At 42.1% G+C, this 18,571-nt stretch overlaps 2 protein-coding genes across 2 annotated transcripts; one reads left to right on the forward strand and one right to left on the reverse strand.

The window, feature by feature from the left end:
• The first annotated feature begins 1,454 nt into the window (after nucleotides 1-1,454).
• Nucleotides 1,455-7,247, forward strand: LOC149285091 (mesotocin-neurophysin MT). Its single transcript, XM_089495789.1, has 3 exons — nucleotides 1,455-1,577; nucleotides 3,758-3,962; nucleotides 7,198-7,247. The coding sequence occupies exons 1-3, from the start codon at nucleotides 1,455-1,457 to the stop codon at nucleotides 7,245-7,247; spliced, it is 378 nt and encodes a 125-aa protein (XP_089351915.1).
• A 3,081-nt stretch (nucleotides 7,248-10,328) lies between these two features.
• Nucleotides 10,329-13,550, reverse strand: LOC149285092 (progonadoliberin-2-like). Its single transcript, XM_089495820.1, has 3 exons — nucleotides 13,413-13,550; nucleotides 11,445-11,528; nucleotides 10,329-10,364 (listed from the first exon to the last, which is right to left on the reverse strand). Exons 1-3 carry the CDS (start codon nucleotides 13,548-13,550, stop codon nucleotides 10,329-10,331), a joined length of 258 nt encoding a protein of 85 aa, XP_089351946.1.
• Nucleotides 13,551-18,571: the final 5,021 nt, after the last annotated feature.

Below are 18,571 nucleotides of genomic sequence, written 5' to 3' on the forward strand. Positions count from 1 at the left end.
CAACTAAATAATAATAATAAAATAATTATGCTGTTATACCCAATTTCAATAAGGAATACCCAAAATCTGTGGCCATCCCACCAACGACCCCATCTATAGATCTTTGTTAAACATCTGCCGATCCGGGGGTCCCAAACCAGCTCAAACGTACCAAATGCACTCAACAAATTGAACGCAATCCTCTTAGCAGGAGGTGGGTGGCCAGGAAAGTTGTTGCCCCTCTTTAGGTTGTTCATGGGCCGTCCATGTTGTTAATGGTCCAGTGGACCACTCCTTCCCGATCCCTTAATGTTTCGTCTCCCGACCCCTAAACTGGCCAGCGGACATCCTCGTCATGCAGCCCCTTTGCTTATTACTGGGCTTTTGGGACTCGAAAAAAAAAAACATTGTTTCTCTTGTTTTGCCAAAAAAGTTTTAGTAAATCTGCCATTTTATTCTTTACTATGTAGGGTTAGTCGCATGAAAACAACACAGAGAATTAAGTTGGGTTTCTATATCTACAGCCTATCAGTACTTGTTTTTTTGGTCACATGACAATTAAGTGTTCCCTATATAAAAAGGCAATATTTGACATGATGAAATAATTATTAAAACTACAGCACACAGGACCAGGAACGCCATTTCTAATACTGAATATATACAGAGTTGGCGGGACAGCACCTTTAATACATAGATGTTCAACATTCCAAAAAAACAGAAAAAGAGTCGATCGTTTTGAGTATCGAGATTAATACTACACGCCATGGAAGGTGGAATGCAAACTAAACACAGAAAAAAATGAACGTGTGCCACGGAGCTTACAATCTAATATTTGCGCTTTGATAGAAGGAGCATAAAAAGCATATGTCAGGACCCAGGGAGGATTACCGTATAATAAAGATATATATCGGCAGCTGGTTAGCGGGGTTTTAAAGCACGGGAGTCAAAACTTTACAAGTAGAGCTTATAGGAACGTATGAACTGAATGTAAATCGTGTTTAGAAACATGAATATTTCAAGTCCAAATGAAGAAGATTTATTCAATTCCGTCTGTTTATCGGGAATGAGTAAAAGCGTTTAATGTCGGAGGCATATGAAGGTTATGACCATTCAATAAAGCGCTAACCTGCCCTGAGCAGACCTTGGAAATCCACATAATTGAACGAGATTTCTTACTTTCCAACGCATTTATTTCTTTCCACGTTTGAGACGTCTTCACGGCAAAATCATTTGTTCCTCGGCGACCTCACATCTTCGATCTTGGGTTAATAATTGAGGAATTTGGTGTCAGAATGAGTGTGTTTTTCTCACTAGGAAATAAGTGACGTTATTGAAGGATGGTGGTGGTGGTGGGGGGGGTGACAGTTGATGTGCTCTGGGGGTATATATACTGCGCTGTAGACCCAGGGTGAGAACAGAGCTTCAAGGACCCCCGACATCATCTTTGTAGACCTCACACAGGAGCCCCGGTGACCATGTCTTACCGAACACTGGCCGTCTGCTTCTTTTGCCTGTTGGCTCTCACTTCTGCGTGTTACATCCAAAACTGTCCCATCGGAGGGAAGAGATCCGTCATAGACGTCATGGACATTAGGAAGGTAAGTTGAACGTCTCCCTTGAGTCTTCATCTTGAGATCTTTCAGGAATGAGTAGCTTGGTTGAAGTTGATACCTTTTATTGGGCCAGCATCACAAAAGATGAAGTTACATAAGCTTTCGGGGCCTCAGAGGTCTCTTCTTCAAACGGAAGAATACTGAATACTTGCAAAGAAGTAACTCTCCCTCTTTCATAGCAGCCAGGCTGTGATTTTCTTTAAAAATATGTTTTTTTGATACTAATTTAATTTTATACCTCTACTACTACCCGATATAGAATTAAGCCTTTAAAGGAAGTGGAGATGTGTCTCCAACCCAAGGGCCACTTTAACCCTTTAATGGGGGGGGGTTGTATTACATTGTAAAACAAATTTAAAATGACCAGTTTTTAGTCATTTTTGTCAGTTATGTCGATTTCAGTAAAGTTTCCAAATTAATGATTATTAGGCAACGTAAAAATAGTAATAATAATAATATTTACTCAGTGAGCCTGCCGTTAGTTTCAGTTCTAATTCAGTATATTTTGAAACATTTCCATACATTAAGAGAATGTCATCAATTAGAAAGTATATATTTTTTGCTCATCACACTGGGGGAAGTTATTTTCTTCCGCACCTAATGAACTTCCTGAGCATTTTGTAAACAGGAAGCTGCTGCAAGTACAGCAGGAAGTTAAAAATAGTGATCGACAATGCTTTGGATTCTCCCCCCCAATCTAAACATTACTGTCTGTCTGTAGATGTTTCGGTGAAGATTACTAAACTTTGGGAACTGAACCTTTAGATTTAACTCAAAACTTCAGAATTTCCTTTACTTTGGAGCCACAAAAAAAAAAATCTATTTTATTTTTGGATGATGTGCGTCCCCTACCGATATTTCTAATGACCCGAGAGGGAGACTTTGATTTTAGTGGGGTTGTGGGGTAGGAATTTACCAAGACTATGCGAACTATTGGTAGAGATATTTATGTGATTATGTGGCATTTAGTAAAAGAATAATGGATTTTATTTGCACAATTTAATTTCTAAATTTATTTTAAGTATATCTATATATATATATATATATACGGTATCTATCTAACTATCTATCTCTCTCTCTCTCTCTCTATATATATATATATATATATATATACCTTTTTCCTGCTCATCATCAGTCAAGTCTTCTAGTCTAATAAGTATATCTCTTTGTTTATCTTTAGCAAATGATCCATTTTTGAGCAAAGTATTGAACGAGCAGCGTATGTTTCCTCTACCAAAAATCCATTACAAATGGAATCCTGTGGGGTTTCAATAATCCCTTCTGAAAAACTTTTATCACCAAAAAGTCCCCCCCCCCTTACCTTTAATATCCAAGCTGCAAAAGCCTTCTCTTCTGCATCATGTTCTCAGTTATTTTTATTTGTTGGACTTACCTCCAAGTAATTCCGTATTTCAAACTGTTTTCAACAATTGAAACTCTGTTGCTGGGTTTAATTGTGCCCTTAAAACGCCATTAATGAGACTTGTTACCCAAGTCTATCTTATATTGATCTACCTATCTATCTATCTATCTATCTATCTATCTATCTATCTATCTATCTATCTATCTATCTATCTTTCTATCTATCTATCTATCTATCTATCTATCTATCTATCTATCTATCTTTCTATCTATCTATCTATCCCTTCTTACCGACCACTAATTGTGGGGATTATGTATTAACTCCAGGACCTGGCTGTCTCCAACCCAATGGTGAATTTCATTAGAGGGCATTTCACTCCAGTTGTTCCATTAACATTTACCTCCTGCACCAGTTACACAGCTGGGATGGAAAAACCCCCACAATGAACGAATGAATGAATACACAATGAATGTAGTTTTTCAGAGCGTAATGACTCTGAAGCAGAGTGTTTTTCCCCATTTTTAAACATCTCTGACGTTCATGTTCTCAATATGTTCCCCCAACTCCCATACCTTTGTAAAACTCATTAAGTTTGCTTTCTCACAGACCGATAGGCCCGGTGTTCTTGGTCACAGTGAATTGCATTTCTTTAAATACATTATGAGCGAGGGAATAAGAATTCTATACATAGCCACTTGAATTCCAAGAATACAAAAGCCTTTATATTAGACACTGGCGCCATGTCATGCCCATTGTGGCCATCTTGTCGATGCAGTCATACCTTCTATTCCATATTGTTTAGTGCATCCCATGTGGACCAAGAAACAAAGGCCATTGCTTTGGGCCCAACATCTGCTGCGGGGAAGAGCTGGGCTGTTACTTTGGGACCTCAGAGACCATGAGATGTCAGGAAGAGAACTACCTGCCCTCACCCTGTGAATCCGGGAGGAAGCCCTGCGGGAACAATGGAGGAAGCTGCGCAGCCTCTGGTATCTGCTGTAATCACGGTGAGAGAGCGTAACCATACTGGCTACACCAAAAGGTTTAGGAACCACACACATCTTCATATGTTAGAGCACACTACATTGTGTAAGGGCTAACCTTCTAAGTAAGGACCCTTTGGGTCATGGATCCCTGAGTCCCTTTTCCTCCCCTGATGCCCCTCTTTTCTGGGAGCTCGGAATGTTTGCTGGGTATGAGGGTATCTCAGGGTTCTATGGCCCTAAAAGCCCCGATAATGTGTATAAAGCCAGGGGAATGGGTTACAAAATAAACGTGTAAATTATTCTTATTTAGTTAGCTTGGTGGGTTATAAAATCCCATAAAAAGTCTTGGTAAAGGTCTGCCCCTTGCTAAGCCTCTAAAAGCACCCCCAAAACCCCAAATATCCCTCTAAGGGCATTTAAAAAGTTGGAAGGGGTGGATATAGATTATTTAACATAAGGAGACAAACAAGGAGTAAATTATCTTCTCATCAGGGCTACCTGGGCGAAAAACCATTATGTCTGATGACGTAAGTGTGGCCGATGGCTGGATATGTGCGGCTACACACTATGTTTTTATACACGATCTGACGGCTGCCAGATGGCCACTCCGGGTCTGTTTATTATTATATAGGAAGCTGTTTTTTTATCACGTGTATTAGATCAGCGCGCTCCCGGCAAATACCGTATTGGCTCGGATATAGGCCGTCCCCGTGTATCGGCCGCACCCTAAAAGTTTGGTGCTTTTTTAAATTTTTTTTTTTTTTAATAGACATGCTGTCACTCTGTCTGCCCCCCCCGAGATATGCTGCCACTCCCCCCCACCCAAGATATGCTGCCACTATCCTCCTCCTCCCCCCGAGATATGCTGCCACTGTCCCCCCCTCGAGATATGCTGCCACTGTCCCCCCCAAGATATGCTGCCACTGTCCTCCTCCTCCCCCCGAGATATGCTGCCACTATCCTCCTCCTCCTCCCCCCGAGATATGCTGCCACTCTGCCCCCCCCCCGACTTACCAGAGCAGACTCCCGGGTGTCTTGCGGGCCGGCGGGGGACATCTACGCAATACGCGTATACAACTTCCGGTGCCAGCACTCAGCGGATGTGCCGGCACCGGAAGTTGTATACGCGTATTGCGTAGGTGTCCCCCGCCGGCCCCGCAAGACACCCGGGAGTCTGCTCTGGTAAGTCTTGGGGGCAGAGGTAAAACGCATCCAGGGCCGGCCTTAGGGGTGTGCGACCTGTGCGACCGCACAGGGCGCCATGGTAGCAGGGGCGCCTGCCCGGGACTTAACTTAAAACATCGGGGTTTTTTTGTTTTTGTTTTAACTTTATTTAACATCATTCATGTTAAATAAAGTTTAAAAAAAAAAACAAAAAACCCGATGCTTTAATCTAAGTCCCGGGCAGGGGCGCCGAGCGGTTGCTCGTGAAGTTCTCAGCAACCGCTCGGCGCCCCTTACTCTCCTTGACTCCGTCGCGGTGCCAGCATCTCATGTTGAGCGCCGGACTATTCCGGCGCTCAACATGAAATGCCGGCAGCGCGGCAGAGCGAGAAGACGGATGCCTCCCGGTCTCACCGCAGGACTCCGGCAACAAGTTAAGTGGGGGGGTGTAGTTTGAAGGGGCAGAGGGGGGGGGTTGTAGTTTGAAGGGGCAGAGGAGGGGTGTAGTTTGAAGGGGCAGAGGGGGGGGGTTGTAGTTTGAAGGGGCAGAGGAGGGGTGTAGTTTGGAGGGGCAGGGGGGGTGTAGTTTGAAGGGGCGAGGGGGTTAGTTTGAAGGGACAGGGGGGGTAGTTTGAAGGGGCAGAGAGGGGGGTAGTTTGAGGGGGCAGTGAGGGGGGGGCGCCAGAGGAGTAGTCCGCACAGGGCGCCACAACGCCTAAGGCCGGCTCTGAACGCATCGATGCGCTTAGACAACCTCCCGTGCCGGCAACCAGCCCCCCCCCCCCCGTGGAAAGTGCTGGCAGGGGAGGCTGTCTGAGCATATCGGAGAGTAGGATACGGGTCCCCTGCACCGCTGCGGGGGATCTGTATCCTAACCCTGCTGCCTGCCCGGCACCCGGAACTGCATGTCCTGGGCGTCGGGCGCTAGACCCCGAATATAGGCCGCACCCCCACTTTAAAGACTTAAAGTGGGGGGGAAAAGTGCAGCCTATATTCAAGCCAATACGGTACTACTTGAGGCATAAATAGCGGAGATTCCGTCACATTTTATGGCTATAAATCCTTGTAATGCAGAAAAACAAGGTGAAATGGATCCACTGGTTCTATTCACAACAACCGGGGTCTAGAATGTTCTTGGTAACAGGACAGGGAAATTAGCGCATGGCCAAGATAGGGTTAAACAGGCCCCAGACCCTCAGGACCGGCATCAGGATACCCCGAACCATCCATGAACATAAGAAGTAGTTATCGAGGCCAATCGAGCAGAATATATTCTTTATTTGTTACGGCCATGCAATGTTACCTATTTGTCGCGGTAAAAATTGGGGCATTTGGGGCAATCCACCGAAGAGGTTATTATGGGATGTTTCTGCAGGTTGCTCCACAGTGTTTGGTGCTAAAATGGGCTTTTCCTTTACACAGGTGACCTCTAGTGGCTGATATATCAATTGATATCCGTTCTCAGTTCAGCTCACTCGGGGCACCGGATACCCCAGGGGTAAATTCCAATACTCGTGCCTGAAATTTGTCAGTGGAGTGGGCAGATTTATGTCCTCGTACCCAGCGTGGCCTCGGTGAGCCATATTTAAGTGCCCCGTAGGTTTGATGTTGGCAGTTAAATAACCCAATTGCTGTTTACGGATTATTATACATTACCCGAAGAACCTTAATATATGGCTGTCATTATTTAAAGATACACTTAATGGAGTCACCTGCATTCAAGCAGGGATACCAACCATAACATACTGGGAGCAAAAGCACCAATTGGGAGTCTTATATATGATCCCAGGAGGGTAGAATAGGAAGGAGTCATTTCCAAACTGAGAATCTAGCCCTTCACCCTGAGATTGGGGCAGAAACCCTGAGACTCCCTAGATTCAGGAGCGAAATGCCTATCCCATGCATGCTTAAATTCCCTGACTGATAAGCCTCTACCACTTCTGCTGGGAAGCTGCTCCACTTATCTACTATCCTCTTGGTAAAATAAAACCAAACTTAGATTACATCAGTGAAACCCCTAATGGTATACAGTGACATAATTTGTCTTCTACACCACATTAACCACTGCTATCCTCACCCCCTGTCCCCGCAGAGAGTTGCACCGTGGATCCGGCATGTGAGCAGGACTCTGTATTCTCCTAGGAACGGCATGAGAAGTAACTCCTGTACTCACCGTCTGAAGATATAACGACCGCACCGTCACATCACGCAGAACACGAACACCTACGTATAATTGTACTGTACGCAAAATAAACATGTATATATAACAGCAGGCCGTGTGCTTTCTTTCTACTGATACCCCCCGACCTGTATATAATATAATACACAGACATTCTCACTGCACTCCGGGGCACATGTCATGTGTACCTTTAATGCATTCGATAACTGAGTGTTGCCGAAAAATTGCATTTTTTCCATTTTTTTGGCATTCAAATGCATAGAATGGCCCATCAGAATCTTCTCTATATAATTGGTATATGGGGTCGTGGGAGTGGCTGTCTGACACACCTCCTTCCCCGCCCATTTCCCCCTCTAAAGTGAGGTGTGTCCCGCGACATCAGCAGGACCGGCCACAGACATCAGCGGGACATCCACTGGAAGTGGGGGGGTCCCCCAGGTATGGCTATGTGCATGCACAATATCGGGGCCGTAACTTCCACGGGGCAAGAAGGGCAGCTGCTGCAAGGCGATGGGCATGTTTCAGCTGGCTCTTGCCACCTTGCACCCCTTTTTGCTTCCTTCTGCTTTAACAAGTAGATGTGACATCAGCATGGGGCAAAGCCTCTAATTCTACCCATGAGCTCCGGCTCCGGGTCACATAAGAAGGGAGACTAACGAGGCGGAAATTGTTGCCATTGTTTGTAACAGGAGCACTTTCCTGCCAGTAATGGGCGCTCCAAGAGAGGTGCGGTGTGCTGTAGCGCTGAAGCTGCAGCGTTTTCTCAGAGTAAGCTACTCCTAGGTAAAGGAATGCACTAAAGTATTAAAGTATTTATAAAGTTCCTCCTGGCCTAAGATTTGGAAGTTTTACTTCTTGGCCTTCATTCATTCGCACTCCGTCTGCTATATAAATGACAGAGCTTTATCCGAAGGATATGAATGCATATCACTAAATCATTACATGTGTTAGATGTGATTTTTCAGACCCCCCACTGGAGTCCCAATCGTTTCAATTAATATTCATAATTATATATTAAAAAGAAATGTGTAGGAATTTTAAGCTGATGGGCAACACATACTAATCCTGCTACTCACCCTTTCTCCAAAGCCGCCGGAATGCAGGAGATCGGATCATGAATAATTCTGCACTCTCAACAGGTTTTGTACACAGCATTGTAAACACCGGTTGATTATCCAATCAATTTTTTAATTCCTTGTGTTTTTCACAATAAAAAAATCATGAAATTCATTTAAAAAAAAGAAAGAAAAAAAACATTTGAATGTAATCTGCAGAATCTGGATTTTTATGAGAAGTTGACAATTTTCCGAGTGGCTTGGTGAACACAAATAAAAAAACAAAACAAAATCAGATCTCATTTGCATACCTCCCAATTTCTACACCGTGTGGTTAACGATATCATCCGAGACCTGAACGACGTGATTTTATGTCTTACTTTTATGAACATTGGCCACTTAAAGGCACAGAACCATCCATCCCGACGGCCCCGTGCTGAATAAAGAGAGAACTGTCCCCTCTCATAATGCGTTCGGCGGAGAAAGAGAGACGGTATGGATGAAGGCAGAACGGAGGAGGGATACAGAGACTAAAGGGGATGAGATGGGGTGAAAGAAGGATGACGAGAGAGAAGACATGCACGCATTTGCTGCTTAATAAGTAGAGATTTGTCTCTGGGCCGCCCAGCCTTCGTTTTAATCATTTTAATATACAATAATGTGGTATTTTAGGCCTTTTTTTCTGCAGTTTTTTTGTTGTTTCAAAAACAGGGATGATCTCCTCTAAATTTTTCTCATTTATATTCGAAACTTTTTTTTTGAAACCATAATTTCCTAATCAGATATTCCACTTATAGATGCAACCCACTGGGAATTAAAGGAGAAAGTCATTGTCACACGCAGCATGACACAAACTAGATCTGAGGTTTTTAAAGCTTAGCCGATTCTACATATTAAAGTTGCTATATAAATGGTCCATATTCACATTACAATACAGTACATACAAGTAGGTATATTTGTTACTGATATTTAAGCGGTATTTTTACGTCAAACACATTTCAGAGTCCATTTTGAGTGGAATCGAATGCATTTTACCGCAAGCAAATAGGTGCAAGCATTCCTTAGTTATTGGAGTTAAAAAAAATTAGTCTGTCTCTGGTAGCTCCTCCCCCAGCTGTCTCTGCTGAAAGCAGGAAGCATTCTTCAGTACACTTCCTGCACATGCTCGGTAGCACTTGCATTCAAGTCAAGTAACTACAGCCAATCTCATGTGTGCAAACACTGGAACGCTGATGATTTGTTACCATACACGGCATTGGCTGCTGCTCCGGCAACTTCAAAAGGCGCTACTGAGCATGTGCAAAAACTCGTACACGCCAACGCTTCCTGGATTCAGTAGTTAAAAGGGACACAAGTCTCATTTTGTATCTCCAACAACTAAATCACGTGTTCGCCAATTTACATGCAGAAAAGTGCGATGGAAAAGGGACTCCGTGCTTTAATAAATAAAAAATGCAATATACCGTTCTTTCAGTACGAACCAACTGTACCAGGAAAGCCGTGACTTTCTTCTATTTCACTCAATGGGAAATTCTGTCCCGAAAAGGAACACAATAATTTGTCATGGGCATCGTCTGGGTGCTAAACGCTTTTTACCCCTAAAAACAGAAGATTTTTAATGTGTAAAAAATGTGACATTTGATGGTTTTTTTTTGTAGAAGGTCCAGAGCAACAGATTTTAACAAACATTGATATCGGTATCTAAATAAACTCGAGAAATGGTAGTTTAACTAAAAATACAGGATTCCGTTGGGCAGAATATAATACACAACATTCCGTAAGCATGTATTTTAACAGACGACATAGGATATGATTTTGTGTATATATCGAATAATGTCCAAAACGCAGATTGTTCTTCGGTCTCCATTATGACATCATCGATTTGGAATGATGGCAAAAGACCCCAAAATAGACGGACATGTTCTTTCTTCTAGATCATGGCTTGCAAACGTAAAAGTCCCGTGGGTTGCCCGGGGGGAACAAATCCTATCATTTCTTCTGGAGCTGCCTCGACAAAAGTTCAGCCTAGAAAGTAAAGGGGGAAAAAAATTGTTATGAAATTTGAGATTTTATCCCAACCCGAGCGCTGTCCGCTTCCTGTATTATTTTTTTTCGAAGGTAGAGGGTTTTCTCGTTGGAATTAAAACACTTTTTCTTATCTAAAAAAATAATATTTTATTTTAAAAAAAATAATATTTTTTTTTTTTTTTTGCTTTTAAGGTAGAAATTCGAACAGCCTCTAAAAAGTCTATTCAGTATAAGGAGGCCAATAAGGAACCCCTGATAATGAAGAGGACATGATCGCTGTCTTGTCTGTAAAAAAATATATATTATTTTAAAAATATTTTTAGGTAATTTTATTCAATAGTTATATTTATTCCACATTAATAACTTTTTTTTAGTGGTGGAGGCCGGCAAACATTTTTCCTTGCGGGAGGCTGTGATAATTTGATTTTGTTGTAGGTGACAACCAAAAGTGCGCTAACTTTCCTCAAACATGTGTGGGGTGTGGGGGGGCGCCCCATATTAATGCCCATGGTTTTGGAATGGGATTTCCAACAAGCTCATAGAGGTGTCATGGTCGGGTGTCCACGTACTTTTGGTCAAATAGTGTACATATATGTTAGTTTTAGGAAAGAACATGGGACGGCTCAATACGCTGTGTGAATGCTGACCCCTCCTGGCCACCAATTCATTCTTCATTCAGTTAAGAAACATAGCGGAAGTGTTTTATATAGCACCACCATATTCAGCAGCGCTGTACAATGTACAGTTTAAAATAAGAGGCTAATTCACCTAATGTAACTGTACCCTATTCGAAGCTGTGGCAAAACAATGACATAATTTCCCGTCTTGGGACAGAGAGAGAGAGGGAGAGGGGAAAGAGAAGGAGGGAGAGAGAGAGAGAGAGAAGGGGAGAGAGAGAGAGAAGGGGAGAGAGAGAGGGAGATTGTGAGAGAGAAGAACAGAAAAGAGAAAATAGAGAAAATACAGAGATTTAAGGTCAAGCAGGATTAGGATATAGAGTATCATATTTTTGGATACCGCCTACGTAACTAAGATGATAAATAACCTCCCAGAGCCGATAACATGAGGTGGCCTCACCAGGATGTTCTTTAACATGCTTTTCCTTGGGTTTCTCAGGTAAGCGCACTCTTCCCCTTCACATAGCTTGATTTCTTCTGAGACCTAGGAGCGCAAAAAGAAATTCATTTGGGAAAATGTTTTTTTCCTTAATGTCCTAAAAAATTAAAGTCCAGACCATTTTTATATGAATTTAGGCAAATCTCCCCACTATTTGCCATTCTATTCCACTTTTCGGGACAGAGCTAGATCTAGGTGGGGCAGCTGGATCTGGGACCGCTGGTTGCTATAGGTTTTCAAACTTTGCACCATCATGGCTTTTCATACATAACCACCAATAAATCTGCCTGGCTCTAATTTATGGACCCTTTTTTGTCAATGGAATTCTATAACTTGTAATACTTTCTGTGCTGTGATTAATCTATAAATATGGGAACAAATGTTTCTTTTAAAAAAAAATACTGTTTTCTGCTTGGTTGGAAGAACAATTGGAGGGGAAATAAGAACGGAATGAGGTTGACTTTAAACCCATGATTTTTTCCCGATATATTTTACTGAAAGCTCCTGCAGACCTGCGGGGAATGCTGAATTTTTACATCACTCCTGTGTTCCAATGGCCCTTTATCGCTCCCATCACTCCTGGGTTGCAATGGCCCTTTATCACTCCCATCACTCCTGTCTTCCAATGGCCTTTTATCACTCCCATCACTCCTGTGTCCCAATGGCACGTTGTGTCCGCTGATCCAAGTTTAAGTTTAAAAGGCTAATTGATCGTTAGAAACTCTTTTGTAATTATGTTACAGCCAGAAATGTCCTTGTTTTCCATGAACTGTTATCAGTGACCCCAAACGTTTGAAGGGTAACGTACGTTACAATCTCTAAGTTTGGCTTCAGCGCTTTCTTATTCTTTTTGACCATTTTTGGTGCTTCACTGAGTAGGTTTCAGTTACTTCGGACTCCATTCCAGGATAATTTACACGACTGTCTTTATCCTCTACTTTAAGGACCGAAGAAATACTGGATGACCCAAAAATATGCAGAAAAGGCTCCGTAAAACCTAACGTTCTATTTATGTTCTTGGAAGGGGAAATGGTGTATTTTCAATGGATTTTAATGGATTTTCAGAACTCATTTATAAAACATATGGGTATCCAATCTACAACTCAATGTATACGTTCATAGGTTTATAAACATCATTAATATCTTAAAGGGGAACTGCGACCTTTTTTTGTCAGTAGGGTACCCCGAAATCTGGTTTTTTTCCAGGGTGCCCCATAGCATCGGTTCTCCGGCACGATTTACCGGCAGTAACTTCAGCAAATAAAGATGGATTTTGTTATTTTTGTGACAATACGTGGCTTGAGTAAGGATGTTTGACGCCATTAGTGACATCACACTCCGCATCATCGTGACGCAGTTGGCGACGTGTTGCAAAAATGACTTTTTGTGAACCTTAACTAGTAGGCGTTCTTGGGGGACTTTTTTTTTTAACCGTTACTTATCTACGCAGCCTGGTTCTGTGAGTTTGCCAAGTGAAAGCAGAAAAGGATGAGACACAAAAATATAATAAATAAATAAAAATAAATCAACACGCTATTATAGTGCATAGACAATAGGACTGTGAATAAATAAAGTAAAAACAGCATTTAAAGAAATGAAGACAACAGTAAGGAATTTAACAAAAAACAGAATTTGAGGAGCAATCTAGTCACCCCAGCTGTAAAGACTCAGACCTTAATCAGTCGTTGGTCTTGTCTTAGATTCAGGAGCCGTATTCCTATCCCATGCATGTTTAAATCCCCTCACTGTATTACCCTCTACCGCATTTGCAGGGGGGCTGTTCCATGTATCTACCACTCTCTAATAGAGTCATGCTGCTTCAGTAATTTTGGACTACAACTAGAATCATTCTTAGCCAGCCAATAAACAACGGATTTGCCAACAGAGTCCCACAAATTATTATCAGAGGATTTAATAATGAGGGCATACCTCTGGGGATGAGGGCACGTTCAGCTCCCTTTTGCCTCCCGGGTACCATCCGTGGGACCAATGCTGGGCATTTGAGAGCTGTGTGCTGACTGCTAACAGGACCACTAACAGGAGTACGAGGTGACGTTGACAAGCCATGGATCAAGAAGTCTCTCGGAACTCAGGAGACGATTTCTACAACTACGGGAAGAAATAAATCGCATTCAATGAAAACAATTCCGGCTAGAAACCCAGCAAAATTGTCAAAGTTTCTATGTAATAAAAATATAATTATTGGAAAAAATACTGTTTTCCGACTGGTTTGGATAAGAACAACTGGAGGAGAAATAAGAAAAGCATGAGGTTGACTTTGAAACCCAAGCAAAAACCTGGAATTTGATGAAAATGTTAATTGCATAAAAAAGAAAAAGTTGGAAAATAATTTTTTTATTATGATGTTATTTTTATGCGTTCAATTATTATTGTGAAGACCGTAACGACAACGTCTAAAACCAACAACACCAAAACCAAAGCTCCAGAGAATAAGGGGATTGGATGCAGCCGTATCGGTCCAAGAGGAGATGGAATCCTTACTCAAAGGTGATACTTTTTATGGGGCCAACAAAAGAAAAGGATGTCAAATGAGCTTCAAGGGCTTCGGGGCGCTCCTCTTCAGAAGAAGAAGGTCCAATAAAATGTATAACGTTGGACTAAATAGACCTTGGAAAGAATCTGAACCAAGAGCTTTTCATAAGGTACGTCGGAGTCACCGGGGGCAGGCGTTGTGTCCAGAAAGACAGCGAGACACCAGAATACCCGAGACTCTTCAAATATTATCCGATACACCGAGTCTATTGAAGTGACCTACTAACGGTGGCAACCAAATGGATCTGTGGACACTATGACTTATCAGGAAGCTATAAATATTCTGAATGCGGTCACCTGTATTAAAGCAGGGATTAGGGAGAAAAGCTCATATGTCACTCAATCAATGTAGAATATGAAGGACTCGGCTCCAGACTGTGTGGAAAAACTCTAGGAAGCACCAGGCATGGTCACCAGGTACCTCCAGTGGGATGGTGGTGGAACGTGTTAACATCTATCTTTCTGTTGTAGATACCTACCTGAAGGACCCTATATCAAGACCATCCAGCAGCTGAAGCCTTAAGTCATTAAATCTCGCCTAATGATGAGCCGGAGCAGAGGACGGACAGCTACCAGGAGTCAAAGCCCTCGTAGAACTGTGTTTTTTAAGTTAACGAATGGAAGCATTCTATGCTGCTCGAACTCGAACATAATGGATTGCCTTTAATGTAAAAGCAATCAACATTTCTGGAATGCTGCTTGCCAGCGGGGATCGGGGGGCAGCTTGTGGCTTCTGCTTACTTTTGTACCCATTAATGTTCTCGTGGCAGTCACCTCTGCAAAGGGTAAAAAACATTCCTGTGTTCCTATGAAAGCATTTTTTGAACTTTTTATCCAGCTGTACCTATGGCTTCCCTGCTGCCGTCGGCCGTATCAGGAGTCGGACAAATTCTAGAAAAGTTATCCAGAGGCTGTTGAGCTACAATTTTAAAAATTCCCAGTAACCCAACCATTGACAACTGGAGAGAAACCATTTGAGACTGGTCACATTCAATGAATTACTCTCAATTAGTCGGTCTAAAAACGAAAAAAAACTGGTCTAATAAATAGAAAAATATGAAAAATGTTAAATAAATTATAAACTAAAAAAAATATTTGAAAAGAACAGAAAATTAGAAACATAGAATTTGATGGCCGGTCAGACCCATCAAACCTCAATCACTCTTGTCTTTTCTTAGATGCAGGAGCCATAAGTCTATCCCATGCATGTTTCAATTCCCACACTCTATTAGCCTCTACCACTTCTGCTGGGAGTCCGTTCCACTTATCTACCACCCTCTCTGTAAAATAAAACTTCCTTTCATTACATAAAATTTAAATATATTGCTGGTTCTAGAACCACATAGCTATAAAATGAAAAATGTCCCCGATCTAGTTTTAATAATCACGCAACGCACACTGTTATTTGTGGAGCAAATACTTTTTTGGGGGTAATTTAACTCTTTTAAATAGTTTTATATTAAATGAAAAATGTCTTCACTGGGTTTTAGCTGGAAAAAAATAAATCACTATATAAATATACCGGTATATATATAAATAAACACTAAATAAAAATACAAACACAATAAAATATTATATAACATATTATATTGTATGCTCTAGAGAGGAATATTCCATATTTAATATATATTACTATTAATTACTAATAATTATCGGCGATTGTTATAGATTTATGCTAATAACATCAATCAGCGGTGAAGCCTAAATATTTGCAGACTTTAAATTAGCTTTTGAATTGTGTTTGATTTCCATCGGCGGCTCACAGAGTCAACATTTTTAGATCCCTTAATACCAGATGCCTGGATTAGCCAGAGGTGGACGGAATTTGCCCTCGATGGCTGGAGTCGCTGTTTAACCCTTTGAGTATTTAAAAACTCCCAATCTGGCACAAATGTAAAAAAAAAATGATAGCTCTCGATGCAAAATTGAAATAAACCCAAGAGTGTAAAAAAAATTTATATTTTTAATTTATCTGTATTTAAAAAAAAAAATTACCACTGCACTAAGCCATAGACAAGTCAACAGGTTGGTCTTACGTCTCATGATAAGTAGGGGGAGCTCAACATACCTTACAGACGTCTGTTCAGCTGCTCCAGACTCCTCTGATTAGCCTGCACTTGCCCTGGGTATTTATACATCTTCTGAGCTTGCTTGAATATAATTTCCATCTCCCTGGGACTGCCTGCTGCTGACGTCTAACGCTTGATCTTTGATTAGTGAGACCCACAGGTCTAAGTTAAATCGCCTGCCATTAGGTGAGGCTTTGATGAGACATGGCATACGGGGGTCTCTCAGGTGGCCCCCTTTCTCACTCAGCTCAACGTAATTATGTACGCAGAATTTACCGGTATAACTCTTTTTTTTTTTATTCCTCTACAATCTGTTTGTGTTATTCCGGAGAGGAATGGTAGGCATCAGGAGTAAGATGCAGATCCAGAAGTAGGAATTATCAAACCTCATCGAGCTTAGAGATATGAGAATTGGTCCACCGCAGATCAATGGTAGGATTTGCGTCTTGGCTGAAAAATATGTATTTTTTTTGGATAAATTATCCGCAGGATCACATGGAAGGGATATTTCCCAGCTGTGTTCTGAACTCGCTCGTTCTATTCAAATTTAGAAGGTTATTATATTTTTGGTTTGTTTGTGTCTGTGCCTGCTTTGTTTTATTGCTCCTGATAGGTTGCCCACTTTCCCTGCGCTTTTATTAAAGTTCTAATACGTGAATGGGAATTGATTCTGTACCGGCCTGGCCACATCTCGGTGTTTTAAAGAATTAAGTAGCATTCCACATAAAAACTTGGGATTTGTTGGGATTTCTTTAATGAGATATTTGAAGAGATGCCACAGGAAGGGTCCTTCTTGACCCTACTTCTATGCCACCAATTTCGACCATGCTTCAGACATTTTCCACCCATTGTTGCTCTCATGCTTTACACATTTTTATGCCGAAACCACTTTAAAGAAAGCTTTTTATTAAAAATGTTAAAAAAAAAATTTAGTGCTTAGGACGCCGGCGACATTTTTGTCTAGGTCTGCTTGGAATAAATCCCTGGATTTGTAAGGCTTAAACCAACTTAACAGGCAGCACTCTAGGCTGGAACATCTGAACATCGTATGTCTTCTCCTTCTACTTACAGAGATGGCATTGTGTTGGCCCTTGGTCATACCAAGGACAGTGACCCAGCCGTCCCATGGACCCACCTCCACAGCCATCATCCTCACCTCGGTCCTAGAATAATGTGTCACCACACCATGACACTAGGCATATGTCATGCTCCATCATTGCCATGGCCTCTTGAGGTTTATCTTCTCTATTGTTGAACGTTGTATGAGAAACATCTCTAAAATAAGCCTCTTCTGCTTCTTGGCTTACCTGTTGGATAACCTAGAAGGATCAAAGCACCAACTGCACACATTTTGGACGTTCTGTGACACATACTCAGCCCCGGTAGAATTTTTTTTTTTGCAATTAATTAAATTACTTTTTATTCTTCATACCTTTTTTGAGAAAATACAATCCTGAAATTTCGGAATCTGAATATTTATATCAACGCTCCACTGATTCATTAATGCATTCTATCCCGTTCATTTGTTTAACGACACGAAGCAATGTAAGAGTTCATACACTTTTGGGTTTCCACCTAGTCAACCATAAAGCCGCAATGAGGGGACTTTAAACCTCTGAGATCTTGTTGAATTGCGTCTCTAGTACAAAAATATAATTTAATCTTTAATTTAGAATTTACAAATCTGTATAAAATCTTTAGATTACATTATAATCCATTCCATTGAAACATAGAACGTGATGGCGGATAAGAAGCATTTAACCCGTCTAGTCTGCCTATTTTCATGATGTAAAGACTCAAAGCTCAATCAGTCCTCGGTCTTGTCTTAGATTTAGCAATGCCAGGAAGATAGAAGCTTTAAGAGCTGGAAGGGGCCCTGAACATGGTAGACTGTTCTCTTACTGGTGCTTCCACCATGATGCTCTGCGCTTGCTGGGATTCCTGCTCCAGGACGTTTGCCAGTTTCCCCCCGGACTCCGTTGCCATTTGCCAGTTTCCCCCTAGACCCGGCTGCCAGGTTCCTCACAGACTCTGCTGCCGTCTTCTAGTTTCCCCCAGACTTTGCTGCCGTCTGCCAGTTTCCCCGCTGAGACTCCTCTGCCGTCCGCCAGTTTCCCTGCTGAGACTCCGCTGCCGTCCGCCAGTTTCCCTGCTGAGACTCCTCTGCCGTCCGCCAGTTTCCATGCTGAGACTCCTCTGCCGTCCGCCAGTTTCCCTGCTGAGACTACGCTGCCGTCCGCTAGTTTCCCTGCTGAGACTACGCTGCCGTCCGCCAGTTTCCCTGCTGAGACTACGCTGCCGTCCGCTAGTTTCCCTGCTAAGACTACGCTGCCTTGCTTCTGCCCATTGCTGTCTTGTTCCTGTAGATGGCGCCTAAGAAGGAGTCTTAGTCATCTGCAACCAAGAGCATCTCATCCCACCTGCCTCATGCTGATCTCTGAACCTGCCCCTGCCCAGAGACTCCTG

Source organism: Sceloporus occidentalis, unplaced genomic scaffold (genome assembly GCF_023333645.1).
Source record: "Sceloporus occidentalis isolate IW3139 unplaced genomic scaffold, rSceOcc1.0.p SCAF_84, whole genome shotgun sequence".
NCBI lineage: Eukaryota > Metazoa > Chordata > Lepidosauria > Squamata > Phrynosomatidae > Sceloporus > Sceloporus occidentalis.